Genomic DNA, 15,174 nt, shown 5'->3' on the forward strand with positions numbered 1-15,174 from the left:
TATGCCTGCTCAACAGTCATTGCTCCCACGATAATCACTCAGTAATCCTCAGGGCAATTAATAGGTCTAAAATGCCTGCACAATTAGATTTTTGTTAAAATCAGATGAGACATTGGTTTTCCTTCCAACCATTAATTTGATCATCTGTAACCACCTAAACAGAATTCCAAAAGCACGCTGTTTCAGTATCACCAGAGATTTGAGGGAACCGAGTAACTCTTTGGACCCTAGAACCACCCTAGTAAAAGGGCTGCTACTAGCCCTCAGAGATATGGTCAGTTTCTTCACATTAGTTTGGCCATATCTGTGCAGTCAGTTAATGCTAGGGTTGACCTTACAACCTTAGTGACACCCATTCACTTATAGGGCAAGTAAGCAGGCAAGCCTTCCAATAACACGTACTTCTTTTTTTTTTTTTTTTTTTTTTTTTTTTTGAGATAGAGTCTCACTCTGTCGCCCAGGCTGGAGTGCAGTAGTGCAATCTAGGCTCATTGCAACCTTCGCCTCCTGGGTTCAAGCCATTCTCCTACTTCAGTCTCTCAAGCAGCTGGAATTACAGACATGCACTACCATGCCTGGCTAATTTTTATATTTTTAGTAGAGACGGAGTTTCGCCATGTTGGCCCAGTCTGGTCTCAAATTCCTGACCTCAGTTGATCCATCTGCCTCGGCCTCCCAAAGTGGTTGCATTACAGACGTGAGTCACTGTGCCCAGCCTCCTGTAACAGGTACTTCTGAGCACCACCTATGCACCAGGTCCTGTGCCTGGCACTGGGTTATAAGAATGAAAAGACACAGGAATGTCTCTAAACCCAATGGGGACAAAGATACACACACTAACAATTACGAACAAGGAGATGACAGCTCTACTAGCCGCAGGCACAAAGGAGGTACAGGTAGCGCCTAAAGCCACCTGGGAAAATAGCAAGAGAAGGAGACACTGCAGTGGAGTCTGGCAGGGGGACCAGCAGAAGGGGAACATTCCAGGCTGAGAGAGATGGGATGTAAACACAATAGTGACCACGGACAATCGGGGAAGGAGGGAGCATGGTAAGATGTGTTCTAGATTTCTTTCTGGGAGGAGGGAAAAAGAGAAAGAAGTACCTAAGTGATGCATGCTTTCACTTTTTTTTCTCTGAATATAGGTAGTTTTCTAAGGACGACTCAGTAAATATGTGATGGCCCCACCCCTACACATGAATACATGCTTAGGAGTTCACTGGCTCTGACTGCCAGTCCTACACATGAACACATGTCCTACACACCCCTACACATGAATACATGCTTAGGACTTCACTGGCTCTGACTGCCAGTCCTACACATGAATAAATGTCCTACACACCCCTACACGTGAATACATGTCCTACACACCCCTACACATGAATACATGTCCTACACACCCTACACATGAATACATGTTTAGGAGTTCACTGGCTCTGACTGCCAGTCCTACACATGAACACATGTCCTACACACCCCTACACATGAATACATGCTTAGGACTTCACTGGCTCTGACTGCCAGTCCTACACATGAATACATGTCCTACACACCCCTACACGTGAATACATGCTTAGGAGTTCACTGGCTCTGACTGCCATTTGCTCACTGACATGTAACAAACCCAGGCTTCCGTTAATTTCCAATCCTGTTATGTGTTGGGAAGCAGATTGCAACATAAGCACACAGGCTCACTATAAATAATGTTCTTTTTTTTTTGAGATGGAGTCTGGCTCTGTTGCCCAGGCTGGAGTGTGTACACCTCTAAACGGTGAAGCAAGAAGTGTAGATGACCTCCCGATTAAACTGCTGACTTAGTGCCATGAAACAAATAGTTATGAAGGAAGTGAGAGAAAAGACTGTCTTCTCTTCTTCAGGTGTACATGCAGATGCTTGCGAGTAATTTGCATCTGTGAATAACAAAATAGGAATTTATCAGCCCTGTTTTCCTACTAAAAGGACTTGTTTTACTTTTTAAAATTATGGTAAAATTACAATAGCTTTTCTGCTGGAAAGAAAATGAGAATTTCTTACTGTTTTCGTATTTCTTTAAGACCAAGGCCCCAGAAATAACCCACAGGGATTATTGCACTACTTCCAGGTGTAACAGCAAACTGTTCAGAATAACGTATTCTCCTTCTTGTTGAGTCTTATTTAAAAAAAGAAAACCTTTCAGGATTCACAGCAGCATTACTCACAATATCCAAAAAGTAGAAACAACCTAAATATCCACCGACTCGTAAATGGAGAAACAGATTCGGTATACTCCTAAAATTGAATGAATATATTATTTGGCCATGAAAATGAATGAAGTACTGATACATTCTATAACACGAACTTTGAAAACATGCTGAGTGAAAGAAGCCAGACACAAAAGAACACACATTGTACGATTCCACTTACATGTAATGTCCAATAACGTAAACATACAGAAAAAGAAAGTAGACTCATGGCTGCTGTGGTCTGGGCACAAGGAGTGACTGTAAGTAAATGGGCACAAGTTTCTTCGTGAGTTAATGGAAATATGTTAAAATTATATTGTGACGGTGGCTGTACAACTCTATAAATATACTAAAATTCATTGACTTGTATACTTTAAATAGGTGAATTTTATCATATGTAAATTATATCTCAGTCCAGAATATCAAACTGAAGACTTAAGACTTTACCAGAGCAGGTAGTACCGGGGGAATTCAGCAGGACACTGAACACAAAATGGTTCGACATAAAAGGCATTAGCGTACCCACCAGAAGCACTCTTGAGAAAGGACTCTGACTTCACTCTTATATTCGAGTCCTGTGCAATGGCACTTTCCAGATATTCAAAAAGCAATGGAAGAGACATGCAACGTCACCATAAAGCAGGTGTGGCAAATTGGCATCTCAGGGCATACGTTCACCTTGCTAAAGGGATTCGGATGACCCACATAATACTTTTTGAAAAAATATTAATTGCCAACATTTTAAATTATGGAATTCTAGATTTTTTTATTCCTCTTCTGAAAGAATAGAAAAGTCCTGCCCACTGAATCTAGACTCCTACAAAGCAATTATTAGCTGCAACTGCTGAGCGGCTGATCCCCATGAACGGAAATGTGGACACACTCTTCACAGGCCACAACTGCAACCTGGCCTGTTATGGCTTGACTTGTCACCTGCCTTGTTTGGCTCCATGGATGGTGAGATTCCAGTCCCTTCTAAAGAGCTGCAGCTGCTCCTGGCAAGATTTGATGGTAACATGATTGCAGAAATATATCTAAGGAAGAATGTGCCATCAGAAGGGAAGCCTGAGAAAGAGAGGCAAATATTGGTGCAGCCCATCCAAACACAGGCCATAAATAATTCGCTTAATTCTTTCTACTGCTCTGGAATCTGAGGCTCAGAAAGTTTAAGCAACTTTACCCAAAGCCACTCAGCTAGAAACCTATGTAGGCAGGACTCAAAGTCAGGCTTCTATTCCAACATCCATTCTCTTAACCACAACGGCAATGACTTCTCCCAGTATGCTGGGGGCTTCATGTAACTCTGTGTCCCTCCATGCAGACAGCATCAGGCAGCTGAAGAAATCAGGGTCCCTGGCCTGAGAGGCTGAAATGACTCTACAGGTGAGTTATACAATCAATACCCTCACAGGTCATTAAGGTATTATGTTTTGAATGGACAAAGAGTTCTAAATTTTCACATTAATCTAAAATGTAGTTAAATTTTAACATAGGGCATAAAATCAGAACAGCCAGAACTTTCCCTTCAGCAACGTTTCCTCTCTGTTAATCTTGAAATCAAAAGTACTCATGGATATAAAATACTTTTCAATTTTTGCTTGCTTACTTAATTCAATTCTCTAGAATATATTATCTAAACTGTATTCATGAAGCACTAGCTAGAAAAGAAAAAGGCAGGAATTTGCTGATTATGAGATCTTTACACAATTTTCATAAAATTGATCAAATTATGTAGAATTGCAGTAACTGAGAGGTAAGGTTCACTTCCAAATGAACATCCTTTTAAAGAGGATGTGAAGAGAAAGCAATAACCACTGCAATATGAAGCCTTGGAAATCAATCCTCCAGAGGAATTCTGGTGTTACTTGGCCAGATCCAACTGGACCATCTAATCATTTGTTAAATAACCACTGAATCATTCCCTTTTTCTTTCAGAGATGTTCCATACTGCATCAAAAAGCCCTCGTTGCAGAGTTACCGATCAGATGAAAAATCTACTGCAAATTACAACACAAATACCACCAACTGCAACCACGCTGAAGTGACACCGTGATCTAGCAGCTCCGCCCCAGCATCCTCACCATGGAACTCCCACCCCCAGGTCTTCTCTCAATGGTTCTGTTTTCCCTGGCTGTTGCTCAATCAACCTGTCCTTTGTGAGGCATCTGTTTTGGACATTTATTCTCTTTCTGTTCATCACAAGCAGACTAAAAAGCAGTACACGGAACACTGACTACTCATTTGCCTCATGATGCTAATTTTTTAATACAACTCAAAAGAAAGTTAGCTCCTGGCTACCTGATCTTACCTGTCCAAAGCAATAGCAGGGAAGCTGAGGATGGTCACAGAACAGAAGACTTTGTGCAAAAATTTGACGACCTTGCAGAAGAGCATGGTGTAGATCCACCAGCAACAGTGAGGACTGGTGCTGAGGATGATGTCGAAGGGCACACAGACCAGGCTGGCACAAATCCCCGAGCAGGCCAGGTTTTTAATGAACCTGTTGGTGACAGATTTGAACACGGTTGTGCGGCAAGTTGACCATAACACCATGAAGTTTCCTGGCCAGATATGAAAGAAAATAAAATAATTTAAATAAAAATTTAAAAACCATAAAAAGGAAAAAAATACAGGTTAAAAAATGTAAAAAAAAAAAACCACATTTGAGAGTTGATTTCAAAAGATTTAATTTAAATCCTATTACAATTTAAATTTAACATATTATATGATATATTATGTCAATTAGGTGACATTATTAAATCACTTACATATCAATAAGTCTAGAAAAAATTTTAGTGGTGAGATTCTCTATTTACTTTTGGGCAAAATAGTATTATAACAATAGCTTAGTCTCATCAGCATATAAACAATTTGTTAGTTATTACTTAATCCCAGGCAGTCTGCTCTTATCACGTTTTCCAATGACCTCCACGTTGCCAAACTCTGCAATAGAAATACAGTGCAAGCCACACATGTCATCTTAAATTTCTGGTAGCCACGTTTTAAAATAGTAAAGAGAAGCAGGTGAAATTTTAATATTTTTTATTCAACCCAACAGATCCTAAATATTTCAACATATAATGATTACTTTAAAATTAATATTTTGCATTCTTGTTTTTATACTAAGTCTTCAAAATCCAGTGTGCATTTTATTTTACACTGACAGCACATCTCAGTTTGCACTAGTCACCTTTCAATAGCCACAGGCAGCTCGTGACCACCATACTGGACAGCACCATTCTAGACGTCAGCAGTGGCGATGCAACCAACCATCTCTCTTTGAGCATTGTCCTCTGCGGCTTCCACAGGCCTACAACCTCCTGGCTTTCCTTCCACCCTCCCACTTCCGCCTATCCTTGGCTGCTGCACGTCTACTCTTACCAGGTTTTGCAGAAGAGCGTGGTACAGCTCTGCCCCCTCTATCCTCTCTCAGTAGCCTCTCCCTACGTTAGACTACCCATTCTGGTAATTTTCCATCAAAATGCTAATGACTCCCAAATTCAGGTCCTAAAGTAGGCGTTTCCTCTCAGCTGTAGACTCCTTTTTCCAGATAAACTTCTGATACCCCTCTCAATCCCCACCATGTTCCTCAAGGGACTCTGATGCCTACTCTGATGCCTACTGCCTAATCTCATACCTTCCTTCCCCTGGCTTGCTGGGCTCCTGCCACTCCAGCTTTTGATCCATTCCTGAAACACATCAGGGCTAATCCTGCCTCAGTGCCTTTGTACATGTTTTTTTATACTGCTTGGGATGTTGTTCATATGGCTGATTACTTTAAATCCCAGTCTTAGTTTAAATGCTGCCTTGTCAGAAAAGCCTTCTCTAACCATCATTTTATTTTAAACACTAACTGCTCCTGCCTCCATTATGCTCCATTATCATATCCCATTGCATCTTTCATAGTTCTCATCACAATTATTCATTTGTTGACTTGTTATCTCTCCATTTCATGAAGAAAAACTGTATCAATCTTGTTCACTGTTATAACTCCATGCCTAGCTCAGTATCTGGCACAGAGTAGGCGTTCGATAAATATTTGCTGAAGAAATGAATTTGTAAAATAAGCAGACACACAGTAATCAAAAGTCCCTGTGGTAAGAGAACGTCTTTTGTAGTATGTATGTCATGTAAAGATACTCTAAGTCAGCAAGCAGTTCCCAAATCTCGCCATACATCGGAATGACTGTACCAGATACAAGTGCATAAATATGGCACTGGGAACCTGCAACTGTAACGAGCACATTGGTCCAGCTGGCCCCCAGACTACAGTTGCTTTTAAACCACTTTTAGACAGAGTCCACAGCCCCATGCCCAGACTCTCACAGGGAACCAGGCCTCAGGTGTGCAGGCCTGCCTGCCGAGGGGTTATATTAGCATTTACATGCTCATGAATGAGGAAAGTTGTTTTCATGCTGTTATTTTTTTAAAACCAGAGACTGCTATAATCACATTTTATTTCTATCTATTTATATGCCTCTAGGCAGCATCCAGAGCCTAATCTCTTCTGCTATTAACAACCTGAGGCTAAAGAATCCTGTGTTCTTTCCATTCTCTAAACCTCTCCTCTCGTTCTCTCTCCTCATTTAAAACTGACTCATTTGGTTCAAAGAACCTGAATTGGACCAATATGTCAGGAGAGAAGCACCCATACCCAATACCCAATTGGCTACACATTTAAAAATAAATATGTGTGTGTGTGTGCTTGTGTGTGCACGTGCATGCCCACACAGCAACACAGCAAGATAACTATATGATTATTTAACCTCATTAGCACTTCAGATTCTCCTTCGTTTTACAAGGCATACCAAGTAAGGATAATTCAGTATATATTTAAGTAACAAAAGTTTCAACCTCCATATACTTTTTATTTTAGAGGTCACATTGTAAGTCACCTAATCTCCCCTAGAAATGATCTAAGTTCTGGAACCATTCCAATTGCTTATGTATTCCCATTATACTTTCTAATGTTGAATTCCATGACAATACCCAATGCCGTAGCTATGGACACAGCAACACAATTAGGATATACTCACAGCCCATACAACCAAAAAGGAAATAAGAGGTAGAGAGTGGTGACATTGGTACAAGTCTGCCCTCCCTGGGACTGCTGTAACTCTGTCATTCCTCAAGAAAAATAACTAATGGATACTAGGCTTAAGACTTCAGTGATGAAATAATCTGTACAACAAACCCCCATGACACATATGTACCTATGTAACAAACCTGCACATCCTGCACATGTAGCCCTGAACTTAAAATAAAAGTTAAAAAATGCAAATTAAGATTTCTTTTTCTGTAATATACATAATAGTCAAAGAGAGTGGATTTGGAAGCCAAAACATGTGAATTAACCACAACTCTGACAAACCGTGCTTGATTGATAATGAAGAACCTTTTTCCAACTAAATTTTGCCTCTGCAAAATTTTAGCTTTGGTTGTCCTTTTCAACTGGTTTATTGGCTTTGCATCTTTGAGAGCAACAATTCTGGCCTTTTAAAGAGACTAGCAACTAAAATGAAAAAGATACTCCAAAAGAGCATTGGGAAATCGTGTGCATCTGAGAATCCTCCTGGCAAAAAAAGACATATTACCCCTTTGAAAACTACCAGCTTCCCCAGACTTAAAGCAGTAAAAGATCCATGGCCATGCTTTTACAGAAAGATAACACACCACCCAGAATATTCTAAAAACTAGAACTTGAAAAAAGCTAATGCAAACTGGAGGTGATATTAAATTACAAGGAAAAGTCTATGACAGACTGTGCCAAGAGAGAGGCCAAAGTGGATCCACAAGGGTCAGAAAGCCTACAAAGGAACTTTTACACTCAGTATACACCTTGCGATGCAAGAGGGAAGTTTAAACAAGTAACAGTAACCCCATAATAGAAGAAACAACCAGCCGACAACTACTTTGTGTTACTGGATTTTTTAATGCCTTCTTTGCTTCAGTTTGCAGTCCAAAATGAAACCAAGAAGAGTCTCTTGGGTTAAAAGAACTGTGTGAAGGGCATATTAGGAAAGGCTTTTAATTAATATGCCAGGTAACAACAGGAATGACTTTTAACCTAACTATGCATTTATATATAAATTAGCTTTCTTATATAGAACATACAGTTGGCTCTTGCTTTTTATTATTATTATTTTTTATTATACTTTAAGTTCTAGGGTACATGTGCACAGCCTGCAGGTTTGTTACATATGTATACATGTGCCATGTTGGTTTGCTGCACCCATTAACTAGTCATTTACATTAGGTATATCTCCTAATGCTGTCCCTCTCCTCCTCCCCCCACCCCATGACAGGCCCTGGTGTGTGATGTTCCCCACCCTGTGTCCAAGTGATCTCATTGTTCAGTTCCCACCTATGAGGACATGTGGTGTTTGGTTTTCTGTCCTTGCGATAGTTTGCTCAGAATGATGGTTTCCAGCTTCATCCATGTCCCTACAAAGGACATGAACTCATCCTTTTTTATGGCTGCATAGTATTCCATGGTGTATATGTGCCACATTTTCTTATTCCAGTCTATCATTGATGGACATTTGGGTTGGTTCCAGGTCTTTGCTATTGTGAATAGGGCCGCAATAAACATACATGTGCATGTGTCTTTATAGCAGCATGATTTATAATCCTTTGGGTATATACCCAGTAATGGGTTGGCTGGGTCAAATGGTATTTCTAGTTCTAGATCCTTGAGGAATCGCCACACTGTCTTCCACAATGGTTGAACTAGTTTACAGTCCCACCAACAGTGTAAAAGTGTTCCTATTTCTCCACATCCTCTCCAGCACCTGCTGTTTCCTGGCTTTTTAATGATTGCCATTCTAACTGGTGTGAGATGGTATCTCATTGTGGTTTTGATTTGCATTTCTCTGACAGTGAGTGATGATGAGCATTTTTTCATGTGTCTGTTGGCTGCATAAATGTCTTCTTTTGAAAAGTGTCTGTTCATATCCTTTGCCCACTTTTTGATGGGTTGGTTTGTTTTTATCTTGTAAATTTATTTGAGTTCTTTATAGATTCTGGATATTAGCCCTTTGTCAGATGAGTGGATTGCAAAAATTTTCTCCCATTCTGTAGGTTGCCTGCTCACTCTGATGGTAGTTTCTTTTGCTGTGCAGAAGCTCTTTAGTTTAATTAGATCCCAGTTGTCAATTTTGGCTTTTGTTGCCATTGCTTTTGGTGCTTTAGTCACGAAGTCCTTGCCCATGCCTATGTCCTGAATGGTATTGCCTAGGATTTCTTCTAGGGTTTTTATAGTTTTAGGTCTAACATTTAAGTCTTTAATCCATCTTGAATTAATTTTTGTATAAGGTGTAAGGAAGGGATCTAGTTTCAGCTCTCTACATATGGCTAGCCAGTTTTCCCAGCACTATTTATTAAATAGGGAATCCTTTCCCCATTTCTTGTTTTTGTCAGGTTTGTCAAAGATCAGATGGTTATAGATGTGTGGTATTATTTCTGAGGGCTCTGTTCCGTTCCATTGGTCTATATCTCGGTTTTGGTACCAGCACCATGCTGTTTTGGTTACTGTAGCCTTGTATAGTTTGAAGTCAGGTAGCGTGATGCCTCCAGCTTTGTTCTTTTGGCTTAGGATTGTCTTGGCAATGTGGGCTCTTTTATGGTTCCATATGAACTTTAAAGTAGTTTTTCCAATTCTGTGAAGAAAGTCATTGGTAGCTTGATGGGGATGAATTTGAATCTATAAATTACCTTGGCCAGTATGGCCATTTTCACGATATTGATTCTTCCTATCCATGAGCATGAAATGTTCTTCCATTTGTTTGTGTCGTCTTTTATTTCATTGAGCAGTGGTCTGTAGTTCTCCTTGAAGAGGTCCTTCACATCCCTTGTAAGTTGGATTCCTAGGTATTTTATTCTCTTTGAAGCAATTGTGAATGGGAGTTCACTCATGATTTGGCTCTCTGTCTGTTCCTGGTGTATAGGAATGCTTGTGATTTTGCACATTGATTTTGTATCCTGAGACTTTGCTGAAGTTGCTTATTAGCTTAAGGAGATTTTGGGCTGAGATGATGGGGTTTTCCAAATATACAATCATGTCATCTGCAAACAGGGACAATTTGACTTACTCTTTTCCTAACTGAATACATTTATTTCTTTCTTCTGCCTGATTGCCCTGGCCAGAACTTCCAACACTATGTTGCATAGGAGTGGTGAGAGAGGGCATCCCTGTCTTGTGCCAGATTTCAAAGGGAATGCTTCCAGTTTTTGCCTATTCAGTGTGATATTGGCTGTGAGTTTGTCATAAATAGCTCCTATTATTTTGAGGTATGTCCCATCAATATGTAATTTATTGAGAGTTTTTAGCATGAAGGCTGTTGAATTTTGTCGAAGGCCTTTTTCTGCATCTATTGAGATAATCATGTGGTTTTTGTCTTCAGTTCTGTTTACATGCTGGATTACATTTATTGATTTGTGTATGTTGAACCAGCCTTGCATCCCAGGGATGAAGCCCACTTGATCATAGTGGATAAGCTTTTTGTATCACATCTGTTCTTTTTTCCTTTTTATCTTTCTGACTTAGGATTACAGGTTGAGTACCCCTTATCCAAAATGCATGGAATCAGAAGCGTTTCAAATTTCAAACTTTTTCAGATTTTGGAATATCTGCATTATATTTTCCAGTTGAGTATCTCAAATCCAAAAATCCAAAATCCAAAATCCAAAATGCTTCAATGAGCATTTCATTTGAGCATCAAGTTGGTGCTCAAAAAGTTTCGGATTTTGGGCTGGGTGTAGTGGCTCACGCCTGTAATCCCAGCACTTTGGGAGACCAAGGTAGGCGGATCACGAGGTCAAGAGATTGAGACCATCTTGTCCAACATGATGAAACCCCGTCTCTACTAAAAATATAAAAATTAGCTAGGCATGGTGGCGTGTGCCTGTAGTCCCAGCTACTCGTGAGGCTGAGGCAGGAGAATCACTTGAACCTGGGAAGCAGAGGTTGCAGTGAGCCAAGATTGCACCACTGCACTCCAGCCTGGTGATAGAGTGAGACTCCATTTCACACACAAAAAAAAATTTCAGATTTTGGAGCATTTCAGTTTTGTATTTTCAGATTTAGGATGCTCACAGTGTGACTAAATATTTTTTATGATTCCATTTTATCTCCACTGTTCGCTTATTATTTATACTTCTTTTAAATTGTTTTAGTGGTTGCCCTATATTTACAACATACATCATGAATTATCATCTACATTCAAATACTGTTATACTGCTTTACATGTAATATATGAATCTTATAACAGTATTGTAATGGTTAATACTGAATGTGAACTTGACTGGATTGAAGGATGCAAAGTGCTGGTTTTGGGTGTGTCTGTGAGGGTGCTGCCAACAGAGATTCACATTTGAGTCAGTGGACTGGGAAAGGTAGACCCACCCTCAATCTGGGTGGGCACAATCTAATCAGCTGCCAGCATGGTAAGAATAAAAGCAAGCAGAAAAACGTGGAACGACTAGACTGGCTAAGTCTTCTGGCCTCCATCTTTCTCCTGTGCTGGATGCTTCCTGCCCTCAAATATCAGAATCCACGTTCTTCAGCTTTTGGACTCTTGGACTTACACCAGTGATTTGCCAGGGGCTCTTGGACCTTTGGCTACAGACTGAAGGTTGCACTACTGGCTTCCCTACTTTTGAGGTTTTGGGACTTGAACTGGCTTCCTGGCTCCTCAGCTTAACAGACAGCCTATTGTGGGACTTCACTTTGTGATTGTGTGAGTCAATTCTTCTAATAAACTCACCTTCATATATGTATCTATCCTATTAGTTCTGTCCCACTAGAGAACCCTGACTAATACAAGTATATTCCTAATTCCTCTCTTCTAAGCTTTGTTTTTTTTTTGAGATGGGGTTTTGCTCTGTTGCCCAGTCTGGAATGCAGTGGCATGATCCCAGCTGACTGCAACCTCCGCTACCCACAGGCTCAAGTGATCCTCCTGCCTCAGCCTCCCAAGTGGCTGGGACTACAGGTGCATACCACCATGCCTGGCTAATTTCTGTAGAGACAGGGTCTTACTATGTTGCCCAGGCTTGTCTTGAACTCCTAGTCTTAAGTGATCAGCCTACCTCCGCCTCCCAAAATGCTGGAATTACAGGCATGAGCCACCGTGCCTGGGCCTCTTCTCAGCTTCTTGAACTAATCTGACAATCTGTCTTTTAATTGGTATATTTAGAATACTTACATTTTTATTGTCATACATTTTATTTTTATATAAACTGTAATTCAACATACATTGCTACAATTTCTTCTGTCAGCAGTCATTTAACGTTTAGAGTAATTAAAAATAAGAAAAAGTCTTTTATAGTTACTTCCATTTCAATCATTTCTGGAGATCTTGATTTCTTTGTGTAGATAGAAGTTTCTGTCTGGTTTCATATTCCTCCAACTAAGGAATGTCCCTGAGCATTTCTTGTAGTACAGGTCTGCTGGTAATGAATTTCCTCTCTTTTTGGTTGTCTGAAAAATGTCTTTCTTTTTTCTTCATTTTTGAAAGAGTATTTTTGCTGAGGATAATTTTCTGAGTTGAGAGGGTTTCTTCCCCCAGCAGTTGAAAGATGTCACTCCATTGTCTTCTGGATTGCAGTTCCTGATAAGAAGTTTCCTGACTCTTACCTTTGCTTCTCTGTGTATAATGTGTCTTTTTTTTTTTTCTCTACCTTCCTTCAAGATTTTCTCTTTGGGCCGGGCGCGGTGGCTCAAGCCTGTAATCCCAGCACTTTGGGAGGCCGAGACGGGCGGATCACGAGGTCAGGAGTTCGAGACCATCCTGGCTAACACGGTGAAACCCCGTCTCTACTAAAAAATACAAAAAACTAGCCGGGCGAGGTGGCGGGCGCCTGTAGTCCCGGCTACTCGGGAGGCTGAGGCAGGAGAATGGCATAAAAACCCGGGAGGCAGAGCTTGCAGTGAGCTGAGATCCGGCCACTGCACTCCAGCCTGGGCGACACAGCGAGACTCCGTCTCAAAAAAAAAAAAAAAAAAAGAAAAACAAAAGATTTTCTCTTTGGTTTACAGCAGTTTAAATATCATGTGTCTAGGTAGTTAAATATGATGTGTCTAGGGGTGTGTGTGTGTATGCGTGCACGCACACGTTGGTTAGGATTATGGTTTGATGTCTTTTATCATCATTTTAATAGCTACATAAAGGCAACAGTGCTTTCATGGTCATGCCCTAATTCATTTTATCTATTGTATATTGATGGTTTTTTAAAACTGTTTCCAATATTTCATTATTATACAACGCTGAGATCAACATCCTTATATGTATAATCTTTGGGAATTGAACTGAATACTTACTAGGGATAAATTACTAGAAGCAGAATTTCTGGGTTAAACAGCTTGCACATTGTTAATATATATTACCAAAGGACTCTCCACAAATGGCATGTGAGAAAGTTGGTTTCCCCAAATGCTCACTAAAAGTTCTGCAGCCTCACTAAAATGTTTGCAACTGTGCATGTTTCCTCTATCCTAGGATTTATGTCTTTCTAGTTCTAGAAAATTTTCATCCATTGCCTCTTTGAATTTTATCCTACCTCTTTCTCTTTATTCTCTTTTTCTGGATTTCTTGTTAGACTTATGTTAGACCTCATTCTATTGATTATATCTTAACCACTCATTCTTATTTTCCACCAATTCATCCTCTTCTGAAAACTGGGTGATATTTCTCAAGTTTACCTTCCATTTTTAATCCATTCTCTATTCATCCGGAAGTAATCATATCATCCCCTCTTTTATTTAAAATTTGTGTTTGCATCTACTTCAATTGGCCTGTTCTTTATTCCTAGTATTCAATTTTCTATGGCTTCCAGTCCTTCTTTAATCTGTAATCATTTTTAAATGCTTATGTTTTCTTTCAGATTATCCTGTTGTATCTAGTTCTAGAAGGATTAATTTTGCCATCTGTTGGGTCGGCTTGCTGTCCTTTCTGGTTTTTCTCAGATGGTTCCTAACATTCAATTATGAGCTCATAGTTTATGGGGGTTGTTTTTCTGTGGGAGGTTATACTACCTGGCTATAGAAGTGTTCTAAGTGGCTGGCCAAGCATACATTAGTACTTTGTTGCATTTTTGTGAGCAAATAAAAGACAAGATGGTTGACAGATCATTCTGAGAAAGGTTAAGTTTGTAGTGAAATTTTTATCCTAGGGAGATGCAGGATATTTTAATAACTAAGGACACAGATCCTGAAACCCAACTCCCAGACTCAGTACCAAGCTCTGTCACTTACCAGCTATGTGATTATGGGTAAATTAACTTCTCTGTGCTTCAGTGTCATCATCTATAATGTGAATGTAATAACAAAGTCTATGTGCAAGAGGCATTGTGAGGGCTAAATTAGTCAATACAGTAATATATGTACAGTGCTTAGAACTGCTTCTTGTGAATAGTATGTGCTGTTTAAATGTTATACACTACTGTTACTATTATTTACATGAAGGTTTCAGAGGGAACCAAGAAAAGGTCTGAAAGAGAGAAAAAGAGAGAGGTTTGGCCAGAGGAAAAGGAACATGGAGCTGTGTGTAGAGGAGACAGAAGGGGAGAGCTCAGAAGGGAGACCGAGGGCCTTGGGAAGCAGCTAGGAATGTGACATGGTAGGACTGACTGGCCCCAGCTTCCAAATAGGACACTGAGGTCTCCCAAGGGAGAATCACCCAGGTTTGCCCTGTGAAGGCCCCTTGAGTGGTGCTCCTCGGGCAGAATCACATCAGATTGTCTCATGTGGTCAGAATGGGTGCCCCGGGACCATGGAGTTTGGGCGACTATGGCAAACTCAGTGCTCTTCTTCAGACCTGTAGACATAACTTGCCTCTCTCCTCCTTGCTGTCATCTGGATTCAGTGGCTTCACAAAAGCCTTTCTTTCTCTCTAGCAGAGAGGGCAGGAACCACTGTGAGGCCTGCTTTTCCAAGAATGTCCAACCTTGACTC

At 40.3% G+C, this 15,174-nt stretch overlaps 1 protein-coding gene across 6 annotated transcripts in view; it reads right to left on the reverse strand.

The window, feature by feature from the left end:
• Window positions 1-15,174, reverse strand: part of GPR176 (G protein-coupled receptor 176) — a 120,678-nt gene that overhangs the window by 3,843 nt on the left and 101,661 nt on the right. For 4 of the 6 annotated variants that reach the window (XM_005559148.5, XM_065547753.2, XM_073995495.1 and 1 more), the window contains one exon: window positions 4,531-4,783. The exons of 1 other annotated variant lie outside the window; for it this stretch is intronic. In XM_005559148.5, the coding sequence (XP_005559205.3) occupies window positions 4,531-4,783 (253 nt within the window). The remainder of the gene's footprint in view (window positions 1-4,530; window positions 4,784-15,174) is intronic. One more of the 6 variants, XM_073995496.1, reaches the window with a different exon arrangement.

This window comes from Macaca fascicularis, chromosome 7, assembly GCF_037993035.2.
Source record: "Macaca fascicularis isolate 582-1 chromosome 7, T2T-MFA8v1.1".
Classification (NCBI taxonomy): Eukaryota; Metazoa; Chordata; class Mammalia; order Primates; family Cercopithecidae; genus Macaca; species Macaca fascicularis.